General features: G+C 39.8%; 2 protein-coding genes across 6 annotated transcripts in view; one reads left to right on the top strand and one right to left on the bottom strand.

Annotated features, from left to right (window-relative positions):
• The window catches only part of appl2 (adaptor protein, phosphotyrosine interaction, PH domain and leucine zipper containing 2), a 151704-nt gene extending 142993 nt beyond the window's left edge, over positions 1 to 8711 (top strand). For both annotated transcript variants that reach the window (XM_043713268.1, XM_043713267.1), the window contains 4 exons: positions 928 to 964; positions 1235 to 1381; positions 1858 to 1905; positions 7605 to 8711. In XM_043713268.1, coding sequence (XP_043569203.1) covers positions 928 to 964; positions 1235 to 1381; positions 1858 to 1905; positions 7605 to 7727 — 355 coding nt within the window. In that variant the 3' untranslated portion in view covers positions 7728 to 8711. The remainder of the gene's footprint in view (positions 1 to 927; positions 965 to 1234; positions 1382 to 1857; positions 1906 to 7604) is intronic.
• Positions 8712 to 15724: 7013 nt separating this feature from the next.
• Positions 15725 to 21703, bottom strand: part of washc4 (WASH complex subunit 4) — a 136116-nt gene continuing 130137 nt past the window's right edge. For all 4 annotated transcript variants that reach the window (XM_043713266.1, XM_043713265.1, XM_043713264.1 and 1 more), the window contains 3 exons: positions 21033 to 21229; positions 19388 to 19487; positions 15725 to 16809 (listed from right to left, as the gene is read on the bottom strand). In XM_043713266.1, the coding sequence (XP_043569201.1) occupies positions 16775 to 16809; positions 19388 to 19487; positions 21033 to 21229 (332 nt within the window). In that variant the 3' untranslated portion in view covers positions 15725 to 16774. The remainder of the gene's footprint in view (positions 16810 to 19387; positions 19488 to 21032; positions 21230 to 21703) is intronic.

Raw genomic sequence — 21703 nt, 5'->3', positions numbered from 1 at the left:
TCGCTTCCCTCAGTAACCTATGGTAGATCCCATTGGACTTGTCCACCTTAATACCTTTTAGAATACCCAGAACTTCCTGCCTCCTTATGCTGACTTGGCCTACAGTACTCAAAGATCTATCCCTAACCTCAGCATCCGCCATATCCCTCCCTTTGGTGGATACTGATGCGAAGTGCTCATTAAGAATCTAACCCATTTCTCTGACTCCACGCATAACTTTCCTCCTTTGACCATGAGTAGGCCAACCCTTTCTCTAGTTACCCTCTTGATCCTGATAGATGGAAAAAAAAAGCTTTGAGATTTTCCTTAGTCCTGTTTGATAAAGATATCTTATGACCCCTTTTAGCCCTCTTAATTCCTCGTTTCAGATTGGCCCTATATTCCCGATATTCTTCTAAGGCTTTGTCCATCAGTCACCTAGATCTTATGTATACATCCTTTTCCCTCTTGGCCACTACATCCACTATTACAATGCAGATTTTTCTCCACTTAGTTAAAAAGGCTCACAGCCTTAAACCACCTATACTGACCCACTCTTGGTAAAAGGAATCATCAAATCCAAGCGGGCTTTTTGAGCTGCTTCAAGTAACATTTCCAATGAAGGTAGTATAAAAGTAAACTGTGTTACTGGAGGGCACTTATGGACAACAATTATGTAATATTTGCTAAATTTTAATATGGATTTTTGAATCTTTTTCTTCAAATTTGATATTTTAAAGCTATATGTACATGAAAAACAACTGTAATTTCTTTTTTTTTTACTGCATATTGAGAAAAAGCACGTATAGTTTCAGTTGGGAGCATGCATGTCTTATCTGAGTATTTCATATATCTTTAAGATGTCTGTGTAAAATTAAGAACAAGCAAACAAGATAATAACTGTTGTCAACAATTCACCGACAATTGAATAATTATATTTAATTACAGATTCATCGATCCACAAACTCAGGTTAAAAAAGCAAGTGTGAGTAACAGTACGTTTTACTGTTTTACCTTGATTGAAGCATTCTCACTATTGTGTATTGAACTGTAATTGAATGTTCCTGTACTCAGTTCTGCTTCAAAATAGTTATTAACCTCCAAAGAGCTTCTTCATCTTTTTTTAAAGGGGGGATTTAATCATTTTTGGATGTAAACAAAAAATGAGAACTGTAAGCTGGTTGGAAAGAGCTAACACTACAAACTTAATGAGGGTGATGTATAATATTGGTATTTCATCGTATTTATTTTCCAGTTTGCCCTCAGCGATGTGACACTGTACACTACTCATCAAGATAACAAGAGGTTAATTGGGTTTGTGGCGCGAGCTTCTGATTTGCAAGCAGAGCGCAAAACATTGCTGAATTGCTGTATCTTTGAGACAAATGATGATGGAGTAAAGGTAAGTCCAAGCGGGTACTGTTACATCCCCTGAGGAAGCACAGAACCGGAGTCAGTCACTTCACTTTATGTTATGTTATGTTCTGTTAGACATATTTCAACCTCCACTGATTTTGCCTTCTCACTCCAGATTTAGCACGACATAAAGCTGGTGTTTGTTGTAGCCTGCCAAAAGGGAGTCAGATATGATGACACTGCCCTGGCTGTAGGAGCAGTGAACAAACTCAATTGTCCTAGCTGTTAATCCCATTCACCATAAGCAGCAAATATATCCCATAGACATCATGTTAACCAGTTTCATGCCACATGTGCATGTGCTTCCCCATTGTGCACATTCTAAATATGTTTAATATTCAAATAATACATCTGAGCTGTTTTAATTTCAGTGGTGCACTGATTGTGTTTTATTTATAGTTCACTTCTGTTGTGACTATTTAAAAAAATACATTATTGTGTCTCATGTCCTTTGTTTTGCAGATATGTGCTATTATTGATCTTGCAAGAAAGATTAATCAGGCAGAAAAGGTAAGCATTAAAGCAGGTTTTAATGACTAAAGTGCCTGTTGCAGGCTGTATTTAGGTATACCGTTTTGGAACTGGAAGATATTTAAAGTTCCACATTGTACTTCAACAGCAGTATTTTCAGGTAGGATTGCAGTTCAGATTCAGATCATTTTTGAATCATCACAATTTTTAGGTAATTGAAGGAGACTCTACCCTACCAAGTACAAAAATGTAAGAAGTGATTATACCAGTGGGTGATGTACTGCCGTAGCAAAATTAGTTTTATACTCCGATCCCCTTGTAATAAAGGCCAGTGTTTGATTTGTCTTCCTAATTACTTAACATGTATGCTAACATTGTGATTCACAAAGATACCTAGATTCCTCTCTACTGCAGAATTCTAGAGTGTCTCCATTTTTCATGCAGAGGGCGGTGTGTGTATGAAATGAGCTGCCAGAGGAGGTGATGACGGCTGGTACAATTACAACATTTAGAAGGCTTCTGGATTGGTACATGAATAGGGAGGGTTTAGAGGGATATGGGCCAAGTGTTGGTATATGGGACTAGATTAGGTTAGGATATCTGGTTGGCATGGATGAGTTGGACTGAAGAGTCTGTTTCCGTGCTGTTCATCTATATAACTCTATTTAAATAATACTGTTTTTCTCTTGTGACTGTAAATGAGGCAGGTAAGGGGACACAGAGGGTAGGAGTCTCAGCTTCTGCAAATGAGGTCCAGTACATTTTATTTAGATTCCCTACAGTGTGGAAACAGGCCATTTGGCCCATTAAGTCCACACCAACCCTCTGAAGAGTAACCTACCCAGACCCATTCCTCTAGCTTATATTTACGCCTGACTAATGCACTAACACTATGGGCAATTTAGCATGGCCCCACCTAACTTGCACATCTTTGGACTGTTTTGGTGTTCTAAGCCTGTTTGGATAAGAGTAGGGTCTGCAGACTGAATATGCAAACTGGCCATGGCACCGTAATACAGGAAGCCACTGAAGTAGGGCAGTCAGTGAGGAATATAGTAGTGATGGTGGTAATGGTGGGGGAGGAGTGATTGTAAGGGGGATTGACAGCATTCTCTGCAGCAACGATGGAGATTCTGGATGGCTGTATTCCTCCTTGGTGCTAAAGGTTTGGGATGTCTCTTGGGGCTGGAGAGAAACTTGCAGTGGAGAGTGCGGATCTAGTAGTCAACACTTGACCTGTGCTAGAACCAATGTTCTTACAAAATGCATAACTTGGGAAGTAGAGATGGTTTTAAAATAAATAATGGGGACAAGAGCTCAAATATGAAAACATGGGATCTATCAAGATAAGAGAGGAAGATAGGAATATGGAAAATAAGCATCAGAGAATGGCAGGAAAGCTCAGAGAAAACAACCAAGTAATACATCAACAATCACGACTTGATGCTGTAAAGGTAACAAAAAAAATCCAAGTTACAGGTAAAGTCAGCATAGGCCTACATGACCACAGGTGGCTTTCTCAGTGGCAAGCGATGACTGATGGTGATTTAGCCTAAGGATCACCATGCCTCAGGTAAGGGGAGCAGTTCAGAAGGAGAGCGTTTCATGGTAACCTCAGTCAGTGCAGGAATTGAACCCAATCTATTGGCATTACTCTGCATTGCAGACCAGCCATCTGACCAACTGAGTTAAATGACCCCACCAGTCTTCTCTGTGTAATGAGCAGCTGCTTTTTGGGCCAATAGGACTATGGGAACAACTTTACTTAAAAGGGGAAAAAAAAAGGGAGTCAGATAGTCCTGAATATAAAGGAGTAAATTATATTCAAGAAGAATAGGAAGCTGGGCAAATGTGGAAGGATAATACTGTTAATCAGGGTGGCAGTAGTTGGAGATGACTTTGTTTCAGGACATCCAAGTTTAGAATCTGTTTAGAAGTAGTAGGAGAAAGAAGTGACGAGTGATTTCATCAAAGAGAAATCTTATTTCACCAAGGCATTGGGGCTCTTTGAAGAAGTAACATGTGCTGTGGATAAAGGGGAGCCTGTAGATATGCTATGCTTAGATTTCCAAAAGCACTTAACCTTTGATTTGACACTTTATTATGTGGAAAATAGTTAAAAATCACATAACAGCGGGTTTATTTGGAAGTATAAGTATCTGACTGAGGAGAAGCGCTCAAAGCTTGTACTTCCAAATAAACCTGTTGGACTCTAACCTGATGAGGTGTGATTTCTAACTTTGTCCAACCCAATCCAACACCAGCACCTCCACATCGTGGAAAATAGTGGTATAGGTAATAACATATTAGCATGGTAGATTGTCTGGCTGGCAGAAAACAAGACAATATGCATAATTGACAACATTGATGAGTGATTAGATTACTTACAGTGTGGAAACAGGCCCTTCGGCCCAACAAGTCCACACCAACCTGCCGAAGCGCGATACACCCATTCCCCTACATTTACCGCTTTACCTAACACTACGGGCAATTTAGCATGGCCAATTCACCTAACCTGCACACCTTTGGACTGTGGGAGGAAACCGGAGCACCCGGAGAAAACCCACGCAGACACGGAGAGAATGTGCAAACTCCACACAGATAGTTGCCTGAGGTGGGAATTGAACCCGGGGTCTCTGGCACTGCGAGGTAGCAGTGCTAACCACTGTGCCACCATGCCGCCCACAATGGAATTCCACAGGGGGCCTGTATGGGGCCTCAAATGTTTACAAATTACATCAATGACATAGATGAAGGGACTTAAAGGCTTAGTGGCTAAATTGAAGATGACATCAAGATATGTATGAAGAAAACATAAAGAAGTTTGCTTTGAATATAGAGATGTTGAGTGAAATGGAGTAGTGTAATTGGGAAAATACAAACTTGTGAAATTTACAAGAAAAATGAAGAAGCAAAAGTATCACTTAAACGGAGAATTGGACATTAGCATTGTTGCTGCCCTTGAACCAGTGCAGCCCATGTGCCTTTCGGTAGATCCACTCTCCTGAGTGAGAGAATTCCAGAATTTTGACCCAGCAACAGTGAAAGAATGACAATGCATTTCCAAGTCTTAATGGGGAGTGGCTTGGAGGAGAATTTGCAAGTGATGGTGCTCCCATTTACCTGCTGCCCTTGCCCTTCTAGATGGAAGTGGTCGTGGGTTTAGAAGGTGGTGTCTAAGGATCTTTGAATTTCTGCAGTGGAACTTGTAGATAGTAGCAGCAGTATATATGGAGTGTCAGTGGTGGAGGGAGTGGATGCTTGAGGATGTGGTGCCAATCAAGTGGGCTTTGTCCTGGATGGTGTCAAACTTCTTGACTGTTGTTGGAGCTGTGTCCAACCGGGCAAATAATTGAGTATTCCATCACACTCCTGACTTGTGCCTTGTAGATGGTGTGCAGGTTTGGTCATCTTACTTAAAGGGGGAGGAAGTAACAAGTGGGCTGAATAAAGAGGAACTAGTAAATGTAATACATTTTGGATTTCTAAAAGGCATTCAAAAAGGTACTGATCCTAAGGCTACTTAAGTAGAGCCCATGGTGTGAGGGCTTAATATTATCATGAATAAACGATTAGCTAATTAAGAGAAGACAGTGACTGAGGAGTGTCAAAGGGATCAATGCTGGGGCCACAGTTATTTAGAAGATACATTCACTTTTCTCATCTAAGTTATTAATGTACTATTGCCAATCATATGAATGACAAAAAAAATAGGTGGGAAGGCAAGTGGTACGGACGACACCAGAAATCTATAGAGGGATATGGACAGATTAGGATAGTGGCCAAAGACTTGATAGACGCACCGAAGGGTCTGTTTCCATGCTGTACATGTCTATCACTCTGTGATAAAATATGGAAAGGTTTAAGGAAATGCACTTCAACAGGAAGAATTGAAGAGCTGACTGTTACTTAAATGGAGAAAGACTGCAGAAGGTTACAGCTCAGGGATTTGGCGGATGTTGTGTACGAATCAGAAAAAGCTAACATCCATGTTCAAGTAATAGGGAAAGAAAATAAACCATTGACCTTTATTTCAAAAGATAATAGAGTATAAAAATAGGGAGGTTTTGCTGTACAAGGCAGACCACACCTAGAATATTGTGAACAGTTTTAGATTAGATTCCCTACAGCGTGGAAACAGGCCCTTCGGCCCAACAAGTCCACACCGACCCTCCAAAGAGTAACCCACCCAGACCCATTTCCCTCTGACTAATGCAGTTAACACTAGGGGCAATTTAGCATGGCCAATTCACCTGACCTGCACATCTTTGGACTGTGGGGGGAACCCACACAGACACGGGGAGAATGTGCAAACTCCACACAGACAGTCACCCGAAGCTGGAATTGAACCTGGAACCCTGGTGCCGTGAGGCAGCTGTGCTAACCACTGAGCCACCGTGCTACTTGTTTTGTTCCTCTTATTTTGAGGAAAGATATACTGATAATGTGGGCAGTCCACAGAACATTCACAAGGTTGTTCCCAGCTGCAGGAGAGGTTAAGTAGGGTGGGCCTATACACATTAGAATTGGGACAAGTTTAAACAAAAAAATCTCACAACACCAGGTTACAGTCCATTCTCAAGATAACTTAAGGTTTTATATAAAAAGAAAGGTGAGAATGTGACTTAAAAGTAGTTCTGCTTCACAACCACCTGATGATGGAGCAGTGCTCCAAGTGCTAGTGCTTCCAAATAAACCTATTGGACTGTAACCTGGTGTTGTGATTTTTAACTTTGTCCACCCCAGTCCAACACTGGCACCTCCAAATCATGAATTTGGGAAAATGAGAGCAAAGCTAATTGAAACATAAGGGAGCTTGATAAGCTAGATGTGGAGGCAATTTCCCCTTGTGGGAGAGTTTAGGAACAGAGGTCGCCCTTTTAAGATAGAAATTAACTTTATTTTTCTTTTGAGGGCAGTGGATCTGTGGAATTTCTTACCACAGGGACTATCAGGGCTGGGCCATTAAGTATATTCAAGGCTGAAGATAGACAGACATTTAACCCTAGAATGCACAAACTAGAGGAGTGTCTGCAGTGACATGTCACTGAGTGGAATACAGGGAGACCAAGCACAAGTAGCAGAGAAAACACAGGGAATCCAGAGCATCCCATCTACCCACCCACCTGGGGCAGAGTCTGCAGCTCCAGGAATGGATAATTCAGTTACTGCAGGACCCATGCCCTGACAGAAGCAAGTCACCTTCAACCCTGAGAGATTGCAAACCCTGTTCCTATCCCCCTCAATTCTCCAACCACCTTTTATGGTGCATTCTCTGCATTTATACTTAGATTTTCAAAAGTTATTTAATTTTATGTATACTATCACTCTTACTTTCTCTTTCTGTTAACTTCAAACTTGACTAATGGGTACCCTTTTTGGGATGTGCTGACAATTCTTATCATTTCTGAGATTATTTTACATTTTTGAGTAAAGATCTCATTAGCAGCCCTGCCACTAATATTTAGCAAACAACTTTGTAGTTCCTTGGATTTGTCATTCCTGTATTTGAAAAGGGAGATAGAACATTACCTGTCCACCAGAGGAGAAGTTTTGTCCTGAAGCTGAACCAGTCCATGCACTTTGAACGAGTATCCGGAGTTCAGTGGGTGGTAACTGAACTGCACTATGTCAGGACAGCTATAAACTGAAGAATTAAGATCAAACAGGATGGGAAACTACATTTGAAGAGAAGTGTCAATTGAATTTTTTAATACCTCAATAATTCTTTGTTTCAGGACCCAGAAACTTTAGCCTTATTCATGAAGTCATTAAAACTCAGTGCTGATGGAAAGTTCCTTTTACTTAGTCAGCAGATGGACAAAGAAGAAGCTGAAGAGGGTTTTGAATCAGAAGCATAACATCTGCTCAGAATGTTGAAGCAGTCACAACACAGGCATTAATCTCCAACAATTTCTTTGATTTGCAGTTGTCTTTTCATTATGTAAAAAATGTATTTCTTCTTTGAATTTTAGACCAGTAAAGCAAACGGGTGAATTTGGTATTGGATGAAGGATATGCTTACTTTGGGAATGAAGAATCAGTGTTCGTTTTTGTCCTAGTAATTCAGGGCTGGTTTACAGGATAAGCATAAAACTATCAATTACTCAAACTGACATTTACTAAATAGATTGAAGTGCCTATACTTTGAAAAGCTTATTCACAATAGAATGCATTGAGGTATTCTCTTTTTCAATAAAAGATTATATGTGTTATAAAAATGAGGGTAAAGATTACCACCTTTCAAGACATCAGGATGCCACAATTGCTTTATGTTCAGAAATAGACGTAAAGGCGAGAGAGACAGACATATCAGGTTGGTGATAATTATCTTCATTAAGTATTATTGCACTACTACCCAATGTGCACTTCACCTAACTGAAGAAGTATTGGAGGGGTGATAATGTTATACAGATGTATTGGCATTGTAAAGCTGGAATTAGTATTAATGTGTTCAGTCAACATTCAAATATGTTACAACATTGCCACATGGAAATACAGAATCAGAAGACTTCACCTGTCTCACTTGCTTCCCCATAATTTAGCTAAAACAATGAGAAAGCACATTCCTTCCACAACCTGATTGCCCTTATTTATCCCAGTCATCAATTGCCATATTGATTTTCTTCCATTATAGTTTATCAGGTGGACTCAAAAATATCACTCCCTCCCCATCAATCTACCCATTTATGATTCTGACCTTGCCAAAAATGATTAAAATAATTAGAAGAATCATACAGCATGGAACTAGTCCAAGTTAACCATGTCCCCCAAACTAAACTCGTCCCACCTGCACGTGTTTGGCCATATCCCTCCAAACTTTTACTATTAATGTACTTATCCAAATGTTTAAATGTTGTAATTCTACCTACATTCACCATTTCCTCTTGCAGTTCATGCAAACCACTGTTTTAAAAAAAATAAGTCCTTTTCATATCTTTCTGCATAATTTAAAAATATGCCCCCTAGTTTTGAACTCCCCCACCTTGGGGAAAACACCTTTGCTATTCACCTTATCTATGCCCCTCATTGTCTAAATCTCAACCTCCTCTGCTTCAGTGAAGAAAGTGCCAGTTTAGATTAGATTACAGTTTACATTACAGTGTGGAAACAGGCCCTTCAGCCCAACAAGTCCACACCGACCCGCCGAAGCGCAACCCACCCATACCCCTACATTTGCCCCTTACCTAACACTACGGGCAATTTAGCATGGCCAATTCACCTGACCTGCACATCTTTGGACAGTGGGAGGAAACCGGAGCACCCGGAGGAAACCCACGCAGAGAACGTGCAAACTCCACACAGTCAGTCGCCTGAGGCGGGAACTGAACCTGGGTCTCAGGCGCTGTGAGGCAGCAGTGCTAACCACTGTGCCACCGCGCCACCCACTAACGTCCATTCCATTCCTAGCAATATTCTGGTAAATGTTTTCTGAACCCTCTCCAGTTTAATATATCCTTCCTATAGTATGGTGACCATAACTGCAAACACTACTCCAAAGGTGGTCTCAACATGATGTCCCAACTCCTACACTCAAAGGTCTGAACAGTGCAGTCAAGTGTGCTAAATGCCTTCTTAACTACCCTACCAGTGACTCTAATTTGAAAGAATTATGTACCTGAACCCCTAGGTCTCCTCGTTTGTTCTACCAAAATACAATACCTTGCATTTATCCAAATTAAACTCCATCTGCCACTCCTTAGTCCATTGACCCAATTGACCAATATCTCTTTGTAATCTTAGGTCACTTTGTTCACTGGAGAATTAAAGAATTAGTGCATCACTGGAATTGCAGTGTGCTTTTAAAATGGGACAGAATACCAGTCTGTAACTTTAATTACTGCATCTTTCATTACAATTCATTCCATCATATTATAACCTACAAGTTTAGATTAGATTAGATTAGATTACTTACAGTGTGGAAACAGGCCCTTCGGCCCAACAAGTCCACACCGACCCGCTGAAGCGCACCCATCCCAGACCCATTCCCTTACATTTACCCCTGCATCTAACACTACGGGCAATTTAGCATGGCCAATTCATCTAACCTGCGCATTTTTATTTGAACTGTGGGAGGAAACTGGAGCATCCGGAGGAAACCCACGCACACACGGGGAGAATGTGCAAACTCCACACAGACAGTCACCTGAGGCAGGCGTTGAACCCGGGTCTCTGGCGCTGTGAGGCAGCAGTGCTGACTACTGTGCCACCGTTCTTTGTAAATATCTGCTATAAAATGACCACTGTCTCAATCCCTGCTGGTAAGTGAGATGATTTGGATGTAGAGGATTGCTACATCATATTTGAGTTCTGGTTCCAGTTTGTGAGCATGGATCAATCCCTAAATAATATTTGCTTAATTCTAAACCTTGTTTTAGGACTAGAGGAGGAGAATCCCAGCAACAGGAAATGTTACTATCCTTAACCAGCTGGCTGTTCTCCTCTAAATGAGTGCTCCTTAACAGTGGAACAGGGTGAAAAAGACTTGACCTCACTTATACACTTAAAACAACAAGATGGAAGGAAACTCGCTGCAAGAAACAAGGTTCATAGAAGCTCAGAAATTACACTGTCTGAGACCCTTTGTGATACATATCCTCTGTCATTATATATTTATGCTCGATATTCTTTCTTCAAATAACTCAATGTCCCTGCCAGTCTCGCCAATTCCATCAGGAGATAGCTTTTTACTAAAATGTATTCCTCCTTGTTTTCTGCAGTAAGCTGCACCTTCATAATGATATTGCTAAATCCAAATAATGAAAATGTTATCCTTCTCCACATCTAAATCTTTTGAAGCAATGATAAAGTTTGAGTGAAAATTTAGTGCTTCCTACTAACAGTGTAGTACTGTTACCAAATTTATCCATTACTCTTTCTGATCCCAAGCTACCCAGTTCACTATTATCATTGTATTCTTTGTCTTCACTCCTGTTCCTCAAAAAAAATTGCACGAGGCACAGCATGATAGTAAGTTTCATTCTTTGTACAATTCAAAGATTGCCCACAGTCAATGTTGTTCTACAGTATCCCTTCCATTTTCCTTTGCAATCTTTGGTGCAATTCACAGTTCCTGTGGTAATTTTTCATTTGTGTCATTGCATTTTCCTTAATAGACCTCCAAACGAAAATGCACCCTATCTGGTTTAGGTTCTGTTTCTCTTCATACTATTGTGTTTGAGGTAGAGATTAATATTACAAAATATGTTCTCATTTTCAACCTGATTTTCAAATTCCTCCATGGCTTTGCCACTCCAAAAGTCCTGAGAAATCTGCACGCTAATTTTGGTATTTTATTCATTTCTCTATTAGTGACTCTGCCTTCAGCTGCTAAAGCTATCAGGGTCCATCTGCCCTATACCCTCCTGAAAGATAGCCTTCCATTTATGGCTCAGTGTCAAACACATACAATTTACCACTACAATAAAGGGTGTTAAAAAGTATTATCTCCTCACTCCTTCCTACTGCAGCATTCCTGCATTTCATTGTACTTGGGTAATTAGACTTAGGTGCAATTTCTTTAAATATCCCTGCATGTGGGGTAGGACAGTTACAAGCTCTTCCCAGAAATTATACAAGTAATCTGTTGGTAACACATTCATTTGAACCACACACTGGATTCTCATCCAATCTAAAGACTTCAGTATGTAATCTAGATTGATATGCAATATTGAAATGTGCGACACGCTCAAAGGTGCCATATTGCAGATGATCTGTTAAACTGAGGCCCTGTCACAGTTAGATATAATAGACCTCACAAAACTAAAGGGAATGTTTCTGGTATTTTAACCTCCTAATTGCCATCAGTAAAACATTTTGTTATTCATCACTGCTGTTTGAGAGAACTTGTTGGGTAGCTATGAAGTGCATTGGGGCATCCTGATGTGATGAAAGACACTATATAAATGTAAATGTGGTTTTAAGCATTCGTATATTAATATAAATTGTTTACTGCTATGATGAAAACAGCTTGTCTCTAACATTTTTATCAATGCTTGTTCACAAGATAAGAGCATTATCACCTACTTTTGTGGTTCTCCTGCATGTATTACACTCCAGTGAATGGGAACCTTACAACAACTTTGTTAATTTTACTTTCATTATGTTCTAGTCTAGAAGCAAGTATGTTTAGTTTATAACATGTCCTGATTACAAACTCCAGTTTTCTTTTCCATTAGACAAAAGCAACTTGATGTTTTTGATTATTTGTGACTGAGTTTACTTCATTATCTCTCTAGGTGATCCTCTCTAAAATTCTTGAGTCTTCATTATGTATCCCTTCTTACATGTTTCAAATCAAAATTTCTGCCAGCCGCAAAGAAGACTTCAGAAGAAGGGGCTTTAACATGTCCCCCTACCCCAGCAGCTAGCACTCCAATTTAAATGAAAGATTACCACAGGAATATGTAAAACAGGAATCATTTTTTATGGTTAACTTTGAAGTCAAAGCAATTTCTAAATTTTTATTCAGAGGATGTGGGCTTAACTAGTCACCAATTATCTAACTGCCCTGGTGGTGGACACTACCACCTTGAACTATGGTCCACAGTGCTGGTATAGAGTTCCAAGATTTAGATTACTTTACAGTGTGGAAACAGGCCCTTCGGCCCAACAAGTCCACACCGACCCGCCGAAGCGCAAACCACCCATACCCGTTTACCACCCATACATTTACCCGTTACCTAACACTACGGACAATTTAACATGGCCAATTCACCTGACTTGCACATCTTTGGACTGTGGGAGGAAACCAGAGCACCCGGAGGAAACCCACGCAGACACGGGGAGAATGTGCAAACTCCACACAGTCAGTCGCCTGAGGCGGGAATTGAACCCGGGTCTCTGGCGCTGCGAGGCAGCAGTGCTAACCACTGTGCCGCCATCATTTAGACGATGACAGTGAAGGAATAGCAATATAATTCCAAGTCAGGAATGAGTGGGCTTGGAGGGGGACTTGTAGTCTCATATATCTGCTGCCCTTGTCATTGGATTTGGAATAGCCTGTTGAAAGAGCTTTGAGTTGCTCCATGATCTTGTAGATGGTACACACTGCTGCTCCTGTGGTTCCATGGTGTATGGGGGTGCTAATTAAGTGGACTGCTTTGTGCTGAATGGTATTAAGCTTTTTAATCAAAGTTGATGTAAATAAGAAATTGTCTTGATACAAGTGATGGTACCAGTGGGATGAAGAATTACCAAATAATATTATGTACTTCTACTTTTCTAAATCTACTTGGTGCTTTGAGGCTGCTGTTGCACATTGTAAAATGAGAAAAATAACTCCCATATTTTCTGGTTATTTGTTAGGTACCATAAAATATTAAACATCTGACATTTAACTTTTTTGTCCTGGACTTTGTACAGTAAAAACTTCTAGTTAATAACTAATTTCATTACAAGATTTCATATCTTTTAAAAAAGTTTACAATGGTTCAACAAAGCCAGGAATGAACACTCATAACTTTTTCTCCCTCAACCCTAACAATCTCAGAAGGATGCACTCTATTAGAGTTTTATTTCCATCAAGGAGAACTCCTGTACTTTACAGGATCTGAGGGTACCATCTTTAGCTCAAGGGCCAAAAACAAGGTTTACCACAGCTCTCAGGAACTCATTGATTCCACTGTGTTCCTGGTAATGTCGGACGTATGAGACTTCTGAGTCCTTTAGTGGATTCTGGCTCAGCAACATTCCAACTCTCTTTAATCACCACTATTGTGGACAGTCCAGCTTGCACTTGGCCCTCATCACTTTATTTTTCCATGACTCCAAAATCAGAAAATAACTTTCATAGAATTGTTACAATGCAGAGGCAGCCATCTCCTCACGTTTGCACCAGCTCTTTGAGTACCGTAATGCTATTTGTCAATCCTTTTCCTGAAACCAAATACATTAAATAATCATCCAATACCCTCTTGAACATCTCAACTGAACTCACTGTGTTTTCAGGCATTGCATTCCAAACCCAAACCTTTCATTGTATGATGATGTTTTATCACATATCTTTATTTTGCAAATCACTTCAAATTTGTGCCCTCTTGTTCTAGGTTCTTTTATAAGCAGGAACAATTTCTCTAATCTATTTTCATAACGTGTTCGATATTCTCAAACCTTTTCTGCATGCCTTCTTTCCTGGTATTCAACCTCTTCCTAAAGTGTGGTTTCCAACTGAGATCTAACTAGTGTTTTATACAGGTGTAGCTTATGGTCTTCTTAAGGATCTGTACGCTTTACTAACAAGTCTGTCCTACCAATTATTCATGCACAAATACATTCAAGTTACTCTTTTCTAGCATCTCCTTTAAGAATAGTACGTGTTTATATTGTTTGCATGTCATTTTGACTGAAATGCATCACTACACACCACTCCATACAAAACTATTCTGCCACCTATTCACCCACTCCACTAGCTGGTCTATGTACTTCTGAAGCTCAACGTTGTCTCTCTCAGTTCACAATACTTCCATATTTTGTATCATTCACGAACTCTGAAATTATCTCCTGCACACCAAGGTCTAGCTTATAAAGATATAGCACAAAAGGGTCCCAATACTGTCCCCCTTCCTCTAACACTAATATAATCCTTCTTTCAGCCTGAAAAAATGCTGATTAATTACTGTTTTGTATCCATATATCTACTACTTTTATTTTGTGAACTGCAACTTTTCTCAATCTGTTCTGCAGTGCGGTTTCTGACATATTTTGGAAGTCTATGTACAATACATCAATGCATTGACCTCTTCAAAGAACTCCAACAAATTAGTTAAACAAGTTTCCCTTAAGAACACCATGGTGTGCTCTCTAATTAAGCCACATACATCCCAAGTCGTCGTTTCTAGAAGTTCTCTACAACTCAAATTACAGTACGTTGAGCAGCATCTTCAGAATTTGTGTTGTGAACTTGAAATGTTAACTCTGTTTTCTCTCCCCAGATGCTGCCATACCTGTTGAGATTCTGCAGCAATTTCTCATTTTGTTTTATTTCACCAAAACTGACTGGTCTTTAACTTCTGAGCCTATCCTTACAACTTTTCAATAGTTTACAGTTCGCTAGTCCTCTGGTACCACCTTCAAGTGCAAGGAAGAGACATAATGGCCACATCATTGCAATCTCTACTCACTTCCTTTAATATCCCAGGTTGCATCTTATCTGAATAAAAGCAAAACATTGCAGATGTTGGTAATTGGAAATAAACCAAGAGAATGGTGGAGAAACTCAGCAGGCCTCGCAGCATGTTGGAGATAGAAACAGAGTTAATGTTTGAGTCTGGTATGACTCATACATCAACTCTGCTCCTCAGATACTGCTAGACCTTCTGAGCTCCAGCATTCTCATGTTCTGCACTTATCTAGGCCAGCCACTTTGTCAACTCTAAATACCAATAGCTTGTAACATTTGTTGCCTTGGAAAAAAATGCAAAATATTAATATCTCAGCTGTGCCAGTTCACAAGTAAATTTCCTTTTTAGTCCCTAATCATCCCTACCTTGGTTTCCGATAGCCCTTTGTTACTGGTCCAACCTGAAATGCATCCCAGACAAAAATGTAAACAATTGTCTGATTCCCAAACTATCCTTTGATCTGGAAAATATATTAAGACCTTCCCATTTACCAGTTGCTTTCCAATCTTTCACTATATTTCTACTCACTTCAGTCTTAAATGGCTGACCACTGTGCCTCCAGCTTTTGCATATTTGAATATGTAAAGCACCCTTTCAGCATCTATGCTGCCAAGCATTTCTAAATAACTTGAAATTTCACCTTTCAAGCTCTAGTGAATAGAAGCCAGTCTGCTTAATCGCTCTAAGACAATGGGTCACAAAGGGAGTTTAATGTGCAGAAAAATTCACTATTAAAATCACATTCTGATGCTCTTTTATTGTTCAGAAATAAGCAAACCATACTTGAAACAACAAACATTTGTTAGTCCAATATTCCTGAGTATTATAAACTTGATGCTTACAAAGTGGCACAGATCACCAAGTTACATTTTGTACCAGGTAGTTTGCAATTAAAAATCTACTTACAGCAGGTTTTGTCAAATATTAAGTGCAAGTTAAGAGATACTTTATCAAATGCATCTCTCTTTAAATGAGCTATGATTTATTCAAATGAGAATTCCTATTAGCAGTGTTTGGTATTTCTAAAATACATAAATATTTACATTTGCATATTTATAGCATCAGTTGCTTTTAAAGAGAAGATTTGTTCTATTTTGGGGTGTGTGTGGTGGGGGAGGTGAGCGCAGCTGCTGCTGTTACATCATCAGAGTAATAGCTTGAAGGAAAATGTTTAGGTACCAATCGAGTTAAGACAAACGCTGTGTCAGCAGACCACTACAGAAAACCAGTAATTAAAAAAGACCAGCTTTGGGACAGGAAAGCTTTACATCACTCAAACCATATCCCATGTCTAATGAAAACAGTGAGTTTAATCACCTTTTATCCCTGTCCCATATCCATTGGATTGGTTCCCTAACTATATCAAGGACTGCAGGAATTACAATTTGTACAATTGTGAGATACCACTGCCCTAAAAGCATACTATAATTTGAATTATTAGCTTCCTTTATTCTGCAAAAGCACACTGCTGGTCAAAGTAGTTGTAATTAGAGCTTTGATATGCCACTGCATGGGCATAACGCCACTGAATTACAGATGGACCCTGGTTTTCTGTTGTACTAAATAAAAATCAAAAAAGCATCAGCCATTGGATCAGTTTTCTGCACTGTCCTGTAGTGAGCAGATTCAAGCTGTGTGACTGGACGAGAAATCAAAGGTTTCATGCACAAAAAAACAAGCCACAATATAGTACTACAAGCAAAAGTGTGTGAAAGGAAATAGATAGAGAGAAATATGCCTTCAGATGGTAATAGGTTTCTTTGAAGGTAGCACCATGACAGATTGTTTCAGGAATCATCACTGTTCGATTTGGCTGCTTCATCTGGAAGAAGAGAATGTGACAAGCTTTGTCAGGATCAGAAAACAAAATAATTCCAACCAAATAGCGTTAAAATTACTGTCAACCCTAGAAATAGTATGTAAAATAAAACGAAGAACTGCAGACACTGGAGACCTGAAACAAAAGGAAAACAAATTGCCAGAGAAATTCAGAAGGCTCTGAAGGAGGATCATCTGCCTCAATTTATTTTTAAAATTATTATTCATTCATGGGGTGGGGTGTCACTGGCTAGGTCAGCATTGGGCATTTAGGGATGGACAATCAGAGGGTAGTTAACCACATTGCCGTAGGTCTGGAGTCACATGCAGGCCAAACCATTGAAGGACCACATAGTACCTTTCCTAAAGGGCACTAGTGAACCTGATGGGTTTTTCATGGTCACCATTAAACTCCTAATTCCAGATTTTCATGTTAATGAATTCAAATTCCACCATCTCCCATGGTAGGATTCAAACCCAGGTCTCTGGATTAATGGTCTATTGATAACATTACTTGGCCATTGCCTAGGTAAAGTGTTAACTCTGCTTTCTCTCAACAGATGCTGTCAGAGACCTGCTGAGTTTCTTCAGCAATTTCTCTTTTTGTTTGTTAGAAATTCTGTACGTTACTGAACAGATCTCATCATTTACAGTTTCCCAATGCGTGTGTCCTTCAAATATTAGTAACACTACATCTTGGCTGAGAAAAGCAGGCAACTATATAGCACCTTTAATATTGTAAACCATCCCAAGGTGCTTCATAGTTTCTGTTTCAAAATGTTGCTATGTGGCAATTCAAAGGTTTGGTCAAACAGTTTAGCTTTTTTCAAGAACATTTCTGGAAGAAGTGGTGAGCTTTAGGAAGGGAATTTCCTAAAAGCTAGTGCCAAGGCCACTCCACCAAATTTGTCCAATGTTAACCTTTGAGACACAGAACATGTTTTTCATGTTTTCGGGCTTCCCAGTCCTGGCTATTGCTAGGAGACGATAAGCAAAGTGAATCAGGAAGCCTTGTTACCACGCAGAACTACAGTAAAACCCCTTTCTCATTATGAACTGAAACATGCCCTCTAAATGTGTTTTCTGTTCAATGCACTTCAGTGTTTTCAAATGGTCCTGACATTGATACATTCAATTCCCTCCATTCACTGCTAAAGTTCATCCTTGACAACTACCAAACTCCACTGTCCAATATTTGTCAGAACCAACTCTGACAAATAGCCACTGTTCCCCTATGCACCAGCATCTGCCATAATAAGAAGCCCCTGACATTAAGCTAGGAGAGTCCTACTTTGCAGGGTGATGTTTGCATCTTTTGGGGTTTGACAAGAGGAGCATTGTCAATAGGATTCAGGGTAGGAGTTACTTGTTTAGACAAAGTTTCAGGATACAGCTCCCACTGTCAACCCAGGACCTGTACTGGTAATTAACACAGTGGGAAAACCATAAATGCATTACCCAGTTCAGTTCAGAGCAGCAAGCTTGAGTTCAAGATGTTGGTTAGTGTGGAAGACATTGAAAGGGGTCCCCAGGCATCAATCCAACAGAAGTTTCAACTTCCCAATTAAATACAGCACACATACACAGATTGAAGCTTCATCAGGATTCTCAGAATGTCTCTGGCATTAAAACTGAAGTAACTACACAGCTGAAACAAGGTCAGCACCATGTGAACTTTCTCTGCTACAAGTGGGAAAATCGGATTCTGGATTAGAGGTGCTGGAAAAGCACAGCAGTTCAGGCAGCATCCGAGGAGCAGTAAAATTGACGTTTCGGGCAAAAGCCCTTCATCAGGAATACAGCCAATTTACCATGTGGGAAAATCAGACAACTACATTTTTATCAGAATGCTAATGTTCTGATTTTTTAAAATTAGATCAGTAACTTCGAAGTTTAAAATTAATGATCAATGGTAATATATCTGATTGATATAATTATAGCCCAGCTCTCTCAGAGTATTACACTGCATGACACTGTTAACACGTAGTTAATCATATTGTTAAGCTTGTTAATGTTCATACTTAAGGTTTAGAAGATCAAAAATGGTGGGTATTAATTGTCTGAATACAGACATATATAGAGGGGCCCTTGTGGTACTGTAGGAATGTCTCTATCTGAACCAGGAGCTTGGTTTGAAGTCCCAGAGGTTAACATTTCTGAACAGGTTGATTCAAAAATATCCATATACATGGGGAGCTCCTGTAACATTGTAGGTGAAGAGAGCTATATGAGCGAGTGGTCAATAAACTCTTATCTACAAAGGAAGGTGTCTTGGTTTTCTGCCTCACCAACTTGTTTGGATCCTGACTGACATACATATCTCAGGAAAATGTACAACTGGTCAAACGCTTAATACAGTTGGTTCTGCTATACTTATGTTTCTTCAATGCAAATGGCTTTAACATGATAGAAGAATTTAGACCATTATTTGTAGAACACACACTTTCCTTACTGGCTATAATGCGACTCTGGCCCCATTTAGTTTAAATGGCGCGGCCAGTGCGCAATTTTTTTTATAACACAAGATTGCACGAGAATGAAACTATTGTGTTATATCAGAACCAACTGTACTGAAAACTTGCCTTCTCTCTCTTTTCTGTCTTGACTTTCTTCAGCTGCAGACTGGTCACCTCGGAAGAAAATCCTGGCACTGCTCAGTGAGAAATACAGCAGTTCAAACTCCTGAATAGAAAGAAACCAATACATTAATAACAGAAAAACCAACAAAATATTCTCTTTTCCCATTAATGGGTCAAGCCAGTGCAGTCAAAGAACAGTTTTCTTATTAAAAGGCTTCCTCACTCAGACAACAAAGATTAATGGAACTCCAGAATTAATTGATCCATCAATATTAAGTATTTTTTGTATGATTAGATTACTTACAGTGTGGAAACAGGCCCTTCGGCCCAACAAGTCCACACCGACCCGCCGAAGCGTAACCCACCCAAACCCATTCTCCTACATTTACCCCTTCACCTAACACTACGGGCAATTTAGCATGGCCAATTCACCTAACCCCTGCACATTTTTTTATTGGATTGTGGGAGGAAACCGGAGCACCCGGAGGAAACCCACGCAGACACGGGGAGAATGTGCAAACTCCACACAGAGAGTCGCCTGAGGCGGGAATTGAACCCGGGTCTCTGGCGCTGTGAAGCAGCAGTGCTAACCACTGTGCTACCGTGCCGCCCATAATCAAGGTGTTTAGAAAATACCAGTAAAAGGACTGTTCCCATTCAGCAGATACTGTCAAAAGTCAGCTAGTTAAACCAATTTCAAATTCTGCTCTCACCAGCTTATTATTTGGATTTTTAATTAATCCATAAACCGGATTTAGTAATTCTACCTGTTCTGCTAGTGTGCTAAGTTTGGCTTAGTTGCTATCGCAGTTGAAGATATCAGGAGATTGAGAGTTCCAACTCACATACAAGCACAGAGACATTATAAAGCAACCTGCTCAGATGGGTCTGAACCCAGAACCTCTGGCCAACAGTGGGGGACATTCTCACTGCACCTCAAGAGCCCCTTACATACATGAATATAACCTTGGGCAGGTAGTTCAGAGCAATGTTTAAGCAGCATCTGGGTGAGAACTTCAAATGTCAGGGCACAGTAAGCTATGGACCAGGTGTAGGTAAATGGAATCAATATAGTTTGGTGTTTGTTGGTCAGCAAAGATATGGTGGGCCAAAGGGTGTTTCTCTGTTTTATAACTTTATGACTCTAGCAACACCAAGATGGCGCTAATGCTTAGATGAGACCTTAAAACAAGGCCTTGTGTGTCTGTCCAGCTGGATGCAAAGGAATTTTATATAAACAACTGCAGCTTCTTACATTTAAACAACATTCATTTATTTGCTGTTTTAGAATCCTGTAATCCAATAAATTTAACACTAATTAATCCATTCTGGAAGTCCTGAAGACAAGTACCTACAACAAATTCTTCTAATTTAATAACAATGGCTTTTTACTACCAAAAAGGTAGTAAAAGTTCATTTATCTTTTTACAATGGTAGCAAGCAAGGCTGGATTACACTAATAGTATGTTTTTGATCAAACGTCCAGCAACAATGACCACATGCATGCCTGAATACAAACCATAAACATGTTGAGATTGGAACACATAGTCACCTCAAGTTGGCCTCAGTTGTTGCTGTAGTACATGTCAAAGTGAGGCTACAGAACAGAATATCAGACCATTTACTTCAACAGGAAACAGAACTGTACCTGTAAATAGATGTCCAATCTTTTCTGGGTTAAATTCATTGTTTGCATGAGTTTTTCATCCTGATTGGTTGATTGGACATTTTGCTGTTTGACAACTGCATTCTTTTCTTTAAGATATTTTTCTCTCACTGACTGAAACCAGTGTAACGAGTCAAATTCCTGATACTGATCCAACAGTTTCAGAATATAGGCTACACCTGCAATAATTGAAGAACCATCAGTAAGACACACACAAAATAAAGCCAGAAAGAATGCCAATGGGAAATGTGTGACTTTTAATTAGGAGATAGTTCAAGTACAAGTTACACACGACATTCCAACAGCAGCAGAAAATAAGGGAATTGAAAAAAGGGCTCCTTGGATGATGGATAATAGAGACAAATTAAGAAAAGCCCAAGAGGAGGAGGATTTACATTGTTTGCAACTAAATTCTTAAAAGTGAGATCCCGATCAAATACAACAGGTTGAAAGGAGAGGTGAGAAGGAAGATAAAGGAGGTAAGGAGTGAGTATAATATAAGCAGTCAAAACAGAAAACTTAGAGAGACGCAACACAGACTTGTAGCACAATTCTAAAGAGTGTTCAAAGTCAGAGAGGCAGGGTGGGCATGTGCAACAATCCTTGCTAGCGTCAGGACACAGAGAGAATGGTTAACAAGACATATGGCATTT

The sequence above is a fragment of the Chiloscyllium plagiosum genome, chromosome 23, assembly GCF_004010195.1.
Source record: "Chiloscyllium plagiosum isolate BGI_BamShark_2017 chromosome 23, ASM401019v2, whole genome shotgun sequence".
Lineage (NCBI taxonomy): Eukaryota > Metazoa > Chordata > Chondrichthyes > Orectolobiformes > Hemiscylliidae > Chiloscyllium > Chiloscyllium plagiosum.
Note: the sequence above shows the minus strand (reverse complement) of the source record. Positions and strands in the feature narration are given on the sequence as shown.